The sequence below is a fragment of the Bufo bufo genome, chromosome 2, assembly GCF_905171765.1.
Source record: "Bufo bufo chromosome 2, aBufBuf1.1, whole genome shotgun sequence".
NCBI lineage: Eukaryota > Metazoa > Chordata > Amphibia > Anura > Bufonidae > Bufo > Bufo bufo.
The window spans coordinates 609,372,924-609,389,202 of NC_053390.1; the positions used below are offsets into that span (position 1 = coordinate 609,372,924).

At 48.9% G+C, this 16,279-nt stretch overlaps 1 protein-coding gene across 9 annotated transcripts in view; it reads left to right on the forward strand.

The window, feature by feature from the left end:
* The window catches only part of KIAA1109 (KIAA1109 ortholog), a 307,652-nt gene that overhangs the window by 277,512 nt on the left and 13,861 nt on the right, over window positions 1–16,279 (forward strand). For all 9 annotated transcript variants that reach the window (XM_040418406.1, XM_040418409.1, XM_040418408.1 and 6 more), the window contains one exon: window positions 110–313. In XM_040418406.1, the coding sequence (XP_040274340.1) occupies window positions 110–313 (204 nt within the window). The remainder of the gene's footprint in view (window positions 1–109; window positions 314–16,279) is intronic.

Here is a 16,279-nt window from a genome sequence, read left to right on the forward strand (position 1 = left end):
ATTGCAGTTGGGATAAACAGGGTAATTGTTGCTTTCCTATTAGGCGAACTACCACATATGGATTATATGAATGCATAATGAACATTTTTTATGAACTTTTATTTTTAAGGATCAATTGACCACTCAACGTACATTGTACAAACCCTCGATTTTCACCTTGGACACAACACGATGGTCACAAAGCCCTGCGGTGCACTGGAGAGTCCTATGGCAACAATCACTAAAATCACACGAAGGCGTCATGAAAACCCACCACATGGAGTAGCCAGTGTAAAGGAATGGTTTAATTATGTCACTGCTATGAGAAGTGAAGGTAGGTTTTGTGACCCAGTGTATTGAAGAGGTAGTTCACAAACAGATTTCCAGCCACACATTACTGAGATTCATATATAAATATTCATGTCACTGGTCTCTCTGCTTAGTTTCCTCTCCTCTGGTTGCTTTGTTGGGTTGGCAGATTACTACAAGCATTACCGGGGTCTGAGAGGTGTTAGCAAACTTTGGGAATACTTCTAGTTCACTGTTTCCTGCAATGATATACAATCAGTGGCCTCCATAATTATTTCTCAAGTAACCCTAACTAGTAAGACCCTGGCATGTTACAGATTTTCACTTTCACCAGGAGATCTGCTTTCATTTTTATGTCACCACTAATATCACAGTTGAAATATTTTCACATTTTCATTCATACTTTGTCCCCCCTCCTGCCACTGATCAGCTGTTTCAGTGTAGATCCCATGCCAGAATTTGTGGAAGCAGCCGTGTAGTAACCAGCTCCAAAACAAAGCAAAGCTACTGTGATTGTCGATGCCTTCTCAAACAGTTGATCGGCAGGGGTCCTAGATGTCGGACCCCCACGATCAGATACTGATGACCTATCTAGAGGATAGATCATCAGTATAAAACCCCTTTAATCTGAAACCTACAACAAGATAATGATCCACAAGAGAAACCAAATCTATGTCTGAATAGACATTGCCATTTAACCCCTTCCTGACCAAGCCTAATTTTAAGAATCTGACATGTGTCTCTGTATGTTGTAATAACTTTGAAATCATTTTACTTATCCAAGCCATTGTGAGATTGTTTTTTCGAGACACGCATGTTTTACCTTTATTTATAAAAAAATAAATACTGAAAATGTGGAAAAATTCACTATTTTCTAAATTTGAATCTCTTCTTTTTAAGACAGGTAGTGATACCTCATAAATAGTTATTAATTAACATTCCCCATATGTCTACTTTATTGGGGCATAATTTTGGTAATGTAATAAAAATTTTCTCGTGCATGGCATTGGGGCACACAAATTATTTTTTTCTCTCTTCTGCAGGTCTCGGTGATCTCCACCGTTATACCTGCTGCAGGCTGGGGCTCCATCGTGTTCCACTTTAGTTGCCCCCCCCCCCCCCCCCCCCCCCCCCTGCGGGCGCGTACTTCGGTACCATCACCGGTCACCCAGTCCCCACAGACTGCATCCGCAGTGGCTGGTTTTTCTCTCCTCCTTGGCCACACAGTCTTCTCCCCGGCCTTCCCCGCTACTTTAGTCCATGGCCCGTTCCCGGCTCCCAGGTGCTCCGTTTGCCCTGATCCGCCCATCCCCAGGCGTCCCTTCTCCCTCCCTACCCTCCTCACCTAGTTTTGTGGGTCCGGAGGGTCCTCGGTCGGCCGCGATTCACCCCGCCCCCCTCGCTCCATTCCCGGCCGCCTCATAAATAGAGGCCCCGGCTTTTGGGCCTGCTAGGCTGCGATCTTCCCAGCCCCTCCTCCTTGCTTCTTGGGCTTTTTTGACCCCGCCCGGCCCTCGGGAGGGGCTATCTCCTCCACCCTATCCTGGTCTAACGTGGGTTTTCTGTTGGAGGGGGTGGCTAACCCCCCCCCATTCAATTGCTTAATTTCTCCTGTAGCCCTCCTGACCACCTCTATAGCTGCTGAAGCACCTCTTTGGGGAACATGGCATCCGGGTCCAGATAAGACAGCCTCTGCTGGCTGCTCTATGATGGTCTCCTCTCCCAGCCACTCCTCGGATCGCCACGTGTTTTCACGTGCGTCTGCTGTCTACGAAGGCTGCCATGCGGTCAGCCTGTCCCTGCTTGTGTGCAGTACCTCTTCCCAGACCCCATCGTGTCCCCTGACCAATCCTTTTGTGTAGGTGCCCCCTGAATGGGCTCCCTCCCTGTCAAAGCCATGGGAACCTTGTCCGACTCTCCCAATCCCTGGCGGAGTCGCTGGACCGCTACCTACCCAAATTGCGGCCACCTCTGCCCTCCCAGGGTCCTCCCTGCAGATGGGGCACGCTCAGATACCGGGTCCGGCAAGGGGTAGCTCAAAGTACAACCTCGGGTGGTCTCAACAGGGTTCCACCCCTCCTCTGCATCCTCGGGTCTTCCCCAGGACAGGCCTGAGGCTGGTGAAGAATCCTTTCCTGTCACCCCAACCGTTGCCTCAGGGGACACCTCTGCACCGGTTCCTTCGGAACAGAGCATCAGGCAGTCTTCCTCCATACAGAAGCCCTCTGGGAGGTCAAGACTAACGTACACGGAGGAACCTCTCCTACCCAGGGTTGGTATCCCCTCTAGTGGATTTTCGGATGGCGCTCCCCTGACTGCACAGGTATTCAACCGCACAGGTAAGGCAGCCGTCCCCGTGTTTAGCATACTGAGTCACCTACGTGGTGTCTAGTACGTACGCCTTCTCCTTACCAGGGGGGTACCTGCACCACTGCCATAGGCTGTACCTGACAAGCCTTCCTGGTTCCCCTATACCAGGGGCTATGCTCTACACATTTGAGAGTGTTTCCACCGGGTCCCCATCCTGGTGCTGGTGTTCGCCACTCTACCTCATTACAGGGGGTCCCTGTTCTAGGCAAGCTGTTAGCTCAGGCAAACGCCTCCTGTAGGTTGGTGAGTAAAAAGCAATTATATCTGTCTGTTTCCAGCCGCTTTGCTCCTTTCATAGGTAGAGTACCTACACCTACTCCAGATGCTGAAGCCATTACTCCTGGCTGGCTCTATAGTGTTCCATGCGGCACTATTTCTCCCTTCCGGGCGAGATATACAGGCCGCCTTCAATTGCCATAGCAATTGCACCTGTCTGTTCCCAGCCACTTTGCTCCCTTCATAGGTAGAGTACCTACACCATCTCCAGATGCTGTAGCCAATACCCCTGGCTGGCTCTATGGTGTTCCATGCGGCACTATTTCTCCCTTCCGGGCGAGATATACAGGCCGCCTTCAATTGCCGTAGCAATTGCACCTGTCTGTTCCCAGCCACTTTGCTCCCTTCATAGGTAGAGTACCTACACCATCTCCAGATGCTGTAGCCAATACCCCTGGCGGGCTCTATTGTCTTCCATGCGCCAACATTTCTCCCTACGGGCGAGATATAGAGACCACTTTCAATTGCTGTAGAATTGCCCCTGTCTGGTTCTAGTGGGCACCAAGCTGCCACCTTGATCCCTTCATAGGTAGAGTACCTGCACCATCTCCGGATGCTGTAGCCGTTACTCCTGTCTGACTTTATGGTGTACCATGTGCCATTTTCTCTCCCTTACCGGACGAGATATTGAGGCCTCCTCCAATTGCCGTGGCCATTGCACCTACCTCATCATAGTGTGCACCAAACAGCCATCTTACTCCCTTCATAGGTAGAGTTCCTGCACCGTCTCTGATGCTGCAGCCGTTACACCTGTCAGGCTCTATGGTGTACTATGCAGCCCTGTATCCCTTTTTTTTAGGCGAAATAGAGGGCCTCCTTCAGTTGCCATTGCACCTACCTGATTGTAGTGTGCACCTGTCTTGTTCTTTGTGGTACCGTGCAGCCCTATTTTCCCCTTTCCGGGCGGAATATAGGTACCATTGCTAATGCGGTAGCTGTTGCACCTCTCTGGTTCTAGGGTGCACCATGCGGCCACATTGCTCCGATCTTAAATGTAGTAACTCTACCATCTCCAGATGCTGTACCCATTACACCTGTCTGGTCGTATCTCTGCACTACACAGCCGTATTTCTACTTTACAGGTTGAGTACCTGTACCCTTCAAATGCTGTCGCATTCCCAGATGCTGTGGCTATGTTTCCACTCTCCTTAGAAGGCAACATGCAGCCACTTTACCTATATTTTAGGCGTGTGTTTGTAGTACCCCAAGTGCTGGGCCCTATGGTGCAATCTGTGGCCCATACAGTTTCTGTATTACTGGGTGCTTTCTGCCCCCGGGTTCTAATCTGTGCTGCGGATGTTGGTTCTATCTATTTGGTTCTTCCATACATCTGCCACTCCGTTACTGTCGTGCTCGTCTTCAACAGGCCATCCTGGTTCAGCATGTGCATGGTTACCATATCTGGAAGGGGTGGGTCAGCCCAACCCCCACCTTGTCGGTCTAGTGCTACTTCTGGTAGCTCCAGTATATGGCTGATCTGTTCTGATCCGGTGGGTGGTCCACATACAACCACGCTCCCTACACCATGGCCAGGTGGTTGTTGGCCTTTGTGCTAGGGTTGCTCTTGCCATCTCTATAAGGTACTACGGTATGCTGCGCTCTGCGTTACCCCATGTTATAGAGGAGTACTCGCGTTGTTTCCTATTACAGAGCGGCCCATTCATGGTGGAGTACAGTTATCTCCACTGGATCTTCTACCTTGTTGGGGCACGTAGCTTGGTGAGCACCGGCCGCTGCAGCAGTTTTCGGTCATCGCTGGATGTCCTCCGCCACACGGAATCCTTCTGGGGTCAATGGCATTTATCGTTGCTGAACGTCCTCCCTGACGGGTCAGGGACAGGACCACTGAGCGCCACACACCTGCCTGGTTGGTGAATTTTCAGCTGATTGCTCTGGCATTGGACAGGGTCCCGTAGTTCCTTCTGGGTCCAGGTGTTCTCGGTATTCCCTTATATTTTCTGCTTAGTTGTACTACATGACAGAGGGGCAGTCCCCTTGGACCTTGCCGTCGTCTGCACCTGTCAGGTACTTTCTCCCCCCTGGGAGTTTTCAGTTTGCCGGTCGCAGCTGGTTTCTACATTTCTGTGTAGTCTCACCCGGCTTTTTCATGGCGACTTCTGCATTCCTTATGCATATGGATGTCTGTCGATTTAGTGGTACATCCCGAGCTGCTGTACTTGCCCTCTTTGGGACAACGTATACAGTTTGCTAGTCACTATTCTTGGAATGGCTAGTTGTCCATGGCCAATGTTCCTTCCCCTATGGTAGTTTCATTTCACCTTTCCTGGATATTCTGGCTTGTTTTGTCTTCTGGTGGTTTAGCTCCTGGTTCCTTGTGAGCCCATAACCGGGTACTCCTTTCTGGAGTCCCTGTCCCCGTTCATTTGACCACTCAGATTCTGCATGACAATCTGTTTTTTTGGGGGGTTTTTTTTTGGGGGGGGGGGGGGGCGCGGGGCTGGGTTGATTGTTCCCTTTATGGGTTCCAATAGCCTTGTGGTCCTCTTGGGATTCGTGTCTCTTTTCCCATCCTCCCACGTCAAGTACCTGGTATTGAGGGACCTCCTCCTGTTGTAGAACCTTTCCTCCTTAGGCTGTTTGGAGTACTCCTTCTACTCCCATGTCTCTCAGTCCAGTGTGTCCCTGCTGAGATTTCCTGGGCCTGTATCTGGTTCCTTTTTTCCCTGATACTTCATATGCCCAGGGTTTCCACTGGTCTTACGCTTCACAGTGATATCTTGTTTTCAGAGGCTCGAGCCTCGTCTCCTGTTTTTGGGACGCAGGTCTTATCATTCTCTTTTCCTGGCCTTTACCTACAACCCCCTAATTCTCCAAGGGTTGGCGGTTTCCTCTAGCAGCCTTGGGTTTTCACCTTTCAATAGGGCGCTTAACTTCATCACCTGCCTTGCGGTGAGGGGAGACCTGCTCCCTTCACATGTGAGCCTTGCTATGGCTTCCCTCACTCGTTTGGCTTCCAGTGCTTCCCTGTTTCCTTTCTCCCCTGGCCTGTCAGGGGTTGGCCACAGTTTTTTTCACTCTTTGGGTCTGAGACAATTTAGAGCGTTAGGTAGTTTCAACACGCGGTGCTGTCCTAATTTTTTCTCCAGCCCTTGGCTGAGCTCGGTGTTCCCTTTTGCCTTCTTCTTGCATTTGGGATTTTCTTCCAGGCATTTGTCCTGTGGTGCTGGCAGTCTTCACTGCTTCTTCCTTGAGGTTTCTTCCTTGTTATGGAACCTCTTGCCCATCCCATGTTTTTTCCTGTTGGGTCACATGGTTCTCCTGCACCTGTATGCCCAACCGGTGGCATGGCTGTTCTTTTCCCACCCTTGTGAACTGCTTTGGGACGTCCCATGGTGCTGTGTCCCCCAATGCCATGCACGAGAAAATTAGATTTTTTGTACTCACCGTAAAATCCTTTTCTCATAGTAGGCATTGGGGGACACAGATCCCACCCTATGTTTTTACTTCCGCTTCTCCGGGCTGGTCTCTTGATCTTTCCCGGTACGGAGTTGTTGGTTCCTTGCTTTTCTTCTCTCTCCTCCTGCTTTTGGTACAAACTGAATAGCCTCGTGCCTGTGGAGAGGGTATAGCCCACCTGGGAGGAGCCAACACTTTTTGTGTCTAGTGCCTCCTAGTGGTAGTTGGATGTATACCCATGGTGCTGTGTCCCCCAATGCCTACTACGAGAAAAGGATTTTACTGTGAGTACAAAAAAATCAAATTTTTTAGGACGTTTAGAATTTTAGAAGCAATTTTTAAAATTTTCTAAAAAAATTCAAAAATAAACTTTAACCACTTAACCACCTCCCGACCCCTAACGCAGGAATGCGTCCTGCGGGCGGCCGGGTTATTCCTCCTGGACGCATCAACGCGTCCTCTCGAGAGACGCGAGATTACGAGCATAGCCGGCCCGCGCATGCGCAGTGCGGGCCGGGAAAAGTTAGAGGAGAAGTTCGTCACCAGCCTGCCAGCCAATGATCATCGCTGGCAGGTTGCTGACTTTAAAAAAATCGAATCACAAGCCATTTAACACATTATATTTAATGCCCCTGTCTGGTTCTAGTGGGCACCAAGCTGCCACCTTGATCCCTTCATAGGTAGAGTACCTGCACCATCTCCGGATGCTGTAGCCGTTACTCCTGTCTGACTTTATGGTGTACCATGTGCCATTTTCTCTCCCTTACCGGACGAGATATTGAGGCCTCCTCCAATTGCCGTGGCCATTGCACCTACCTCATCATAGTGTGCACCAAACAGCCATCTTACTCCCTTCATAGGTAGAGTTCCTGCACCGTCTCTGATGCTGCAGCCGTTACACCTGTCAGGCTCTATGGTGTACTATGCAGCCCTGTATCCCTTTTTTTTAGGCGAAATAGAGGGCCTCCTTCAGTTGCCATTGCACCTACCTGATTGTAGTGTGCACCTGTCTTGTTCTTTGTGGTACCGTGCAGCCCTATTTTCCCCTTTCCGGGCGGAATATAGGTACCATTGCTAATGCGGTAGCTGTTGCACCTCTCTGGTTCTAGGGTGCACCATGCGGCCACATTGCTCCGATCTTAAATGTAGTAACTCTACCATCTCCAGATGCTGTACCCATTACACCTGTCTGGTCGTATCTCTGCACTACACAGCCGTATTTCTACTTTACAGGTTGAGTACCTGTACCCTTCAAATGCTGTCGCATTCCCAGATGCTGTGGCTATGTTTCCACTCTCCTTAGAAGGCAACATGCAGCCACTTTACCTATATTTTAGGCGTGTGTTTGTAGTACCCCAAGTGCTGGGCCCTATGGTGCAATCTGTGGCCCATACAGTTTCTGTATTACTGGGTGCTTTCTGCCCCCGGGTTCTAATCTGTGCTGCGGATGTTGGTTCTATCTATTTGGTTCTTCCATACATCTGCCACTCCGTTACTGTCGTGCTCGTCTTCAACAGGCCATCCTGGTTCAGCATGTGCATGGTTACCATATCTGGAAGGGGTGGGTCAGCCCAACCCCCACCTTGTCGGTCTAGTGCTACTTCTGGTAGCTCCAGTATATGGCTGATCTGTTCTGATCCGGTGGGTGGTCCACATACAACCACGCTCCCTACACCATGGCCAGGTGGTTGTTGGCCTTTGTGCTAGGGTTGCTCTTGCCATCTCTATAAGGTACTACGGTATGCTGCGCTCTGCGTTACCCCATGTTATAGAGGAGTACTCGCGTTGTTTCCTATTACAGAGCGGCCCATTCATGGTGGAGTACAGTTATCTCCACTGGATCTTCTACCTTGTTGGGGCACGTAGCTTGGTGAGCACCGGCCGCTGCAGCAGTTTTCGGTCATCGCTGGATGTCCTCCGCCACACGGAATCCTTCTGGGGTCAATGGCATTTATCGTTGCTGAACGTCCTCCCTGACGGGTCAGGGACAGGACCACTGAGCGCCACACACCTGCCTGGTTGGTGAATTTTCAGCTGATTGCTCTGGCATTGGACAGGGTCCCGTAGTTCCTTCTGGGTCCAGGTGTTCTCGGTATTCCCTTATATTTTCTGCTTAGTTGTACTACATGACAGAGGGGCAGTCCCCTTGGACCTTGCCGTCGTCTGCACCTGTCAGGTACTTTCTCCCCCCTGGGAGTTTTCAGTTTGCCGGTCGCAGCTGGTTTCTACATTTCTGTGTAGTCTCACCCGGCTTTTTCATGGCGACTTCTGCATTCCTTATGCATATGGATGTCTGTCGATTTAGTGGTACATCCCGAGCTGCTGTACTTGCCCTCTTTGGGACAACGTATACAGTTTGCTAGTCACTATTCTTGGAATGGCTAGTTGTCCATGGCCAATGTTCCTTCCCCTATGGTAGTTTCATTTCACCTTTCCTGGATATTCTGGCTTGTTTTGTCTTCTGGTGGTTTAGCTCCTGGTTCCTTGTGAGCCCATAACCGGGTACTCCTTTCTGGAGTCCCTGTCCCCGTTCATTTGACCACTCAGATTCTGCATGACAATCTGTTTTTTTGGGGGTTTTTTTTTTTGGGGGGGGGGGGGGGCGCGGGGCTGGGTTGATTGTTCCCTTTATGGGTTCCAATAGCCTTGTGGTCCTCTTGGGATTCGTGTCTCTTTTCCCATCCTCCCACGTCAAGTACCTGGTATTGAGGGACCTCCTCTTGTTGTAGAACCTTTCCTCCTTAGGCTGTTTGGAGTACTCCTTCTACTCCCATGTCTCTCAGTCCAGTGTGTCCCTGCTGAGATTTCCTGGGCCTGTATCTGGTTCCTTTTTTCCCTGATACTTCATATGCCCAGGGTTTCCACTGGTCTTACGCTTCACAGTGATATCTTGTTTTCAGAGGCTCGAGCCTCGTCTCCTGTTTTTGGGACGCAGGTCTTATCATTCTCTTTTCCTGGCCTTTACCTACAACCCCCTAATTCTCCAAGGGTTGGCGGTTTCCTCTAGCAGCCTTGGGTTTTCACCTTTCAATAGGGCGCTTAACTTCATCACCTGCCTTGCGGTGAGGGGAGACCTGCTCCCTTCACATGTGAGCCTTGCTATGGCTTCCCTCACTCGTTTGGCTTCCAGTGCTTCCCTGTTTCCTTTCTCCCCTGGCCTGTCAGGGGTTGGCCACAGTTTTTTTCACTCTTTGGGTCTGAGACAATTTAGAGCGTTAGGTAGTTTCAACACGCGGTGCTGTCCTAATTTTTTCTCCAGCCCTTGGCTGAGCTCGGTGTTCCCTTTTGCCTTCTTCTTGCATTTGGGATTTTCTTCCAGGCATTTGTCCTGTGGTGCTGGCAGTCTTCACTGCTTCTTCCTTGAGGTTTCTTCCTTGTTATGGAACCTCTTGCCCATCCCATGTTTTTTCCTGTTGGGTCACATGGTTCTCCTGCACCTGTATGCCCAACCGGTGGCATGGCTGTTCTTTTCCCACCCTTGTGAACTGCTTTGGGACGTCCCATGGTGCTGTGTCCCCCAATGCCATGCACGAGAAAATTAGATTTTTTGTACTCACCGTAAAATCCTTTTCTCATAGTAGGCATTGGGGGACACAGATCCCACCCTATGTTTTTACTTCCGCTTCTCCGGGCTGGTCTCTTGATCTTTCCCGGTACGGAGTTGTTGGTTCCTTGCTTTTCTTCTCTCTCCTCCTGCTTTTGGTACAAACTGAATAGCCTCGTGCCTGTGGAGAGGGTATAGCCCACCTGGGAGGAGCCAACACTTTTTGTGTCTAGTGCCTCCTAGTGGTAGTTGGATGTATACCCATGGTGCTGTGTCCCCCAATGCCTACTACGAGAAAAGGATTTTACTGTGAGTACAAAAAAATCAAATTTTTTAGGACGTTTAGAATTTTAGAAGCAATTTTTAAAATTTTCTAAAAAAATTCAAAAATAAACTTTAACCACTTAACCACCTCCCGACCCCTAACGCAGGAATGCGTCCTGCGGGCGGCCGGGTTATTCCTCCTGGACGCATCAACGCGTCCTCTCGAGAGACGCGAGATTACGAGCATAGCCGGCCCGCGCATGCGCAGTGCGGGCCGGGAAAAGTTAGAGGAGAAGTTCGTCACCAGCCTGCCAGCCAATGATCATCGCTGGCAGGTTGCTGACTTTAAAAAAATCGAATCACAAGCCATTTAACACATTATATTTATAAATATAATGTGTTAAATGGCTTCTGTGATCTCTGCTGGGTCCTTTTCGTCGGTTGGTCCCAGCAGAGAGCACACATCACTGTGAGTACACCAAGCACAACACATTTAGCCCCAGATCACCCCCCCCCCATCACCCCTGTCAATCACTAGTGAAAGGGAAAAAAGTGATCAGTGTAAACTGTCACTTTTTTTTTTTCCACCAGTATTGACTGTTAGGTTTAGGATAGTTTAGGCCCCTTTGGTAGTTAGCTTCAGTTAGCGCCCAGCCCACCGCACCGCAGTCACTTATTCGCTGATTAGCGTATCGCTAATCAGCATTGGTACTTTTATAGTATCTGTAAGTGATCAGAACTGATCACAGTCAGATCTATAATAGTATTAGTGTCACCTTAGCTCGCCCTCCACCCAAAACGCAGTGTTTGCCCGATCAGGCCTGATCGGTCGCCCACACGTGCGTTAACCCACGCCCGCCCCGCCGCAGTGACAAAATTATATATATTTTTTTATTACTGCACAATCACTACACAAGCGCTGCGGCGATAAAAAAATCTGTTTTGATATTTTTTATCAATCGCAGCGGCTTCCTGTACTTCGCTAGCCTCCCATTTGTAAGACAGGCTTGCTTTTTTTCTTAGGTAGTCTCAGGGAATACCCCCTAATTTTAGTTGACCAAATGGCAAGTAAGGGGTATTCTTCTGAAGAGGCCTACAGGCTTCTGACCCAGTCGGATGAGGAATGGGAACCCTCATCTGACGAATCCAGCGGGTCAGAATACAAACCTGTAGAAAGCAGTGGCAGTCTGACCCAAAGTTCGGACGATGAGGTTGAGGTCCCTAATACCACCAGGCGTACTTGGCCCCGTGTTGCTAGACCACAGGTTGCGCAGGATCCGCTTCAAAGGCAATAGAGTGGGGCTGGCGCTGTCGGATTACGTGGTGAGGCATACACCAGCAGCGCAGCCCATCCTGGACCTAGTACCAGCACTGCCGTAGAACATGGTGAAGTGGCGAGCACCAGAAGGGCAGTTGAAGCTGGTACGGTGGCAAGTGCAGTAGTTCCCCCGTCGCAGCCACCGCACAGACAGGCCCGTAGAGCCCCTAGAGTCCCTGAGGTACTGGCAAACCCTGATTGGCAGCCCCCATCTTCAGCCGCACCAGTAGTTCCCCCTTTCACCGCCCAGTCTGGAGTTCGGGTTGAGACAGCTCAGATCGGATCGGCACTGGGGTTTTTTGAGCTGTTCTTCACTGCAGAGCCCTTTGACTTAGTCGTGGCAGAAACAAACCGGTATGCCACTCAATTTATAACCGCCAACCCGGGAAGCTTTTATGCCCAGTCTTTCCGGTGAAAACCCGTCCAAGTTTCCGAATTTAAAACTTTTCTGGGCCTTCTCCTCAACATGGGCCTGACAAAAAAGCATGAATTGCGGTCATATTGGTCCACGAACCCAATTCATCACATGCCCATGTTCTCTGCTGCCATGTCGAGGACACGATTTGAGACCATCCTGCGTTTCCTGCACTTTAGTGATAATAGCACCTCTCGTCCCAGAGGCCACCCAGCTTTTGACCGGCTCCACAAAATTCGGCCCCTCATAGACCACTTTAACACCAAATTTGCAGATTTGTATACCCCTGAGCAAAACATCTGCATAGACGAGTCCCTGATACATTTTAACGGGCGCCTTGGCTTTAAACAATACATCCAAAGCAAGCGTGCCCAGTATAGGGTCAAATTGTATAAGCTCTGTGAAAGGGCCACAGGCTATACGCACAAATTTTGTGTCTATGAGGGTAAAGATCAGACCCTGGAGCCGGTCGGTTGCCCTGACTACCTGGGGAGCAGTGGGAAGACAGTCTGGGACTTGGTGTCACCCTTATTTGGCAAGGGGTACCACCTTTATGTGGACAATTTCTACACAAGTGTGCCCCTCTTCAGGTATTTGTTTCTAGAACAGATTGGCTGCTGTGGCACCACGCGACCTAGTCGCCGGGGCTTCCCCCAACGGCTCGTTACCACCCGTCTTGCAAGGGGGGAGAGGGCTGCCTTGTGTAACGAAGAACTGCTTGCGGTGAAATGGAGAGACAAGCGTGACGTTTACATGCTCTCCTCTATTCACGCAGACATGACAATCCAAATAGAACGAGCAACCAGTGTCATTGAAAAGCCCCTCTCGGTCCACGACTATAATTTGCTCATGGGAGGGGTGGACTTCAATGACCAGATGTTGGCTCCTTATTTACTCTCCCGCAGGACCAGACGCTGGTATAAGAAGGTCTCTGTATACCTAATTCAATTGGCTATGTACAATAGTTTTGTTCTCTACAGTAAGGCTGGGAGAACAAGATCCTTCCTTAAATTTCAGGAAGAGATCATCGAGAACCTCCTTTATCCAGGAGGTTCCGTGGCCCCAACCACCAGTGTAGTGAGCCATCTACACGAGCGACATTTCCCCAATGTCGTTGCTGGTACCTCAACCCAAGCGCCACCCCGAAAATTTTTTTGTGTCTGAAGCAAGAGTGGAATAAGCCGTGACACCCGCTATTTCTGTCCTGACTGCCCTGACCACCCTGCCCTATGCTTAGGGGAGTGTTTCCAGAAGTACCACACACAGGTACACTTAGCATAGGGATTGCATCTCACAGGACAGGCACACAGGGGTCTTAGGGCCCTTTCACACAGAGCTGCTGCAAACCTCTCCTTTCACCTGGGACAAAGTGCATAATGTACTTCGCCACATCTCTGGGCGATTTGCGCTTTGCACATTGTCCCATGGGGAAGGAGAGGTTTGTCCTATAAAAGGTAAAAAATAAAATCAAATCACAGGTAAGCAAAAAAGTTAATGTTCCAAAAGTTCTGTTTCAAATGTTATATAAAGGTAATGTTAATAAAATTTATTGCGTTGCGGCCTTTTTTTTTTTTTTTTTTACCTTCTAGGTGGACCAACCGATGAACCAGCTGCAGCACTGATGTGCATTCTGACAGAAGCATTACGCTGCTGTCAGATTACACAAAGTCGGTGTATGCGGCGCTGCAAGACGAGATTTCTCCTCTGCAGTAAAAAAGAGGCTTATGAGCTTCCGGCAATAATTTATTCATCCACATTGATCGATGCGAATGAAGAAATCTGTGGCGTTAATTTTTTTCTTTCAGCCCAGAGGCTGAACGAAAAAAAAAAATCTCATTACCCGTATGCTCAATATAAGGAGAATAGCAGAAACTCCTAATGCTCGCCATACATGTAATGATTGTGGAGACCTTTAAATGCCAGGGCAGTACAAACACCCCACAAATGACCCCATTTTGGAAAGAAGACACCCCAAGGTATTCGCTGAGGGGCATATTGAGTCCATGAAAGATTGAATACCTTGGGGTGTCTTCTTTCTAAAATGGGGTCACATGTGGGGTATTTATACTGTCCTGGCATTTTAGGGGACCTAAAGCGCGAGAAGTAGTTTGGAATCCAAATGCGTAAAAAATGCCCTGTGAAATCGGAAAGAATGTTAGGGGCCCTAAAGCGTGAGAAGAAGTCTGGAATCCAAATGTCTAAAAATGCCCTCCTAAAAGGTACTCATTGGAATTTGGGCCCCTTTGCGCACCTAGGCTGCAAAAAAGTGTCACACATGTGGTATCGCCGAACTCAGGAGAAGTAGGGCAATGCGTTTTGGGGTGTATTTTTACATATACCCATGCTGGGTGAGAGAAATATCTGTAAAATGACAACTTTGTATAAAAAAAATGGGAAAAGTTGTCTTTTACAGAGATATTTCTCTCACCCAGCATGGGTATATGTAAAAATACACCCCAAAACACATTGCCCTACTTCTCCTGAGTACGGCGATACCACATGTGTGACACGTTTTTGCAGCCTAGGTGCGCAAAGGGGCCCAAATTCCAATGAGTACCTTTTAGGAGGGCATTTTTAGACATTTGGATTCCAGACTTCTTCTCACGCTTTAGGGCCCCTAACATTCCAGGGCAGTATAAATACCCCACATGTGACCCCATTTTGGAAAGAAGACACCCCAAGGTATTCCGTGAGGGGCATGGAGAGTTCATAGGAGATTATTTTTTTTTGGCACAAGTTAGCGGAAATTATTTATTTTTATCTCACAAAGTCTCCCTTTCCGCTAACTTGTGACAAAAAGTTCAATCTTTCATGGACTCAATATGCCCCTCAGCGAATACCTTGGGGTGTCTTCTTTCCAAAATGGGGTCATTTGTGGGGTGTTTGTACTGCCCTGGCATTTGAGGGTCTCCACAATCATTACATGTATGGCCAGCATTAGGTGTTTCTGCTATTCTCCTTATATTGATCATATGGGTAATGAGATTTTTTTTTCCGTTCAGCCTCTTGAAAAATGAACGGCACAGATTTCTTCATTCGCATCGATCAATGTGGATGAAAAAATCTCTGCCAAAAAATGTGCAAAAAAAAAAGAGGGGGGAAATGGCGTCTGCCAGGACATAGGAGCTCCGCCCAACATCCAAACCCACTTCAGCTTGTCTGCCCTGGCAAACCCGATTTCTCCATTCACATCAATTGATGTGGATGAATAAATCATTGCCAGAATTTTTTATAAAAAATGTTTGCCAAAGCATATGAACACCGCCCCTCAGCTCATAAGCCTCGGCAAACGTATCTTTTTTACTGCAGAGGAGAAATCTCGTCTTGCAGCGCCGCATACACCGACTTTGTGTAATCTGACAGCAGCGCAATGCTTCTGTCAGAATGCACATCAGCGCTGCAGCTGGTTGATCGCTTGGTCCACCTAGAAGGTAAAAAAAAAAAAAAACGCAATAAATTTATTAACATCAACTTTTATAAACTTTATATAACATTTGAAACAGAACATTAACTTTTTTGCTTACCTGTGATTTTTTATTTTTTTTTACCTTTAGAGGACAAACCTCTCCTTCCCCATGGGACAATGTGCAAAGCGCAAATCACCCAGAGATGTGGCGAAGTACATTATGTACTTTGTCCAAGGTGAAAGGAGAGCTTTGTAGCAGCTCTGTATGGAAGGGCCCTAAGACCCCTGTGTGCCTGTCCTGTGTCACGCGATCCCTACACTAATAGTGTACCTGTGTGTGGTACTTGAGGAAACACTCCCCTATGCATAGAGCAGGCTGGTCAGGACAGTCAGGACAAAAAAAGGTGGTGTCACGCCTTATTCCAGCCCTGCTACAGACACGACATCTTTTTCTTGGGGAACGCTGAGTTGGGGTACCAGGATAGACACTCGGGAAGTGTCTGTCATGTAGCCGGCTAACTACATCAGGGACTTGGGGCACGGACCCTCCTGGATACAGGAGTTCCGAAATGATCTCTTCCTGTAATTTTAGGAAGGATCCTGTTCTCCCAGCCTTACTGTAGAGAACAAAACTATTATAGACAGCCAATTGAATTAAATAAACAGACACCTTCTTATACCAGCGTCTGGTGCGGCAGGACACTAAATAGGGAGCCAACATCTGGTCATTGAAGTCCACCCCTTCCATGTGAAGGTTATAGTCGTGGACAGAGAGGGGTTTCTCAATGACTCCAGTTGCCCTTTCAATTTGGACAGTCGTGTCTGCGTGAATGGTGGATAGAAGGTAAACGTCCCTTTTGTCCCTCCACTTCACCGCGAGCAGTTCTTGGTCACACAAGGCAGCCCTCTCCCCCCGTGCAAGTCGGGTATTAACGAGCCAGTGGGGGAAGCCCTGGCGACTAGGTCGCGCGGTGCCACAGC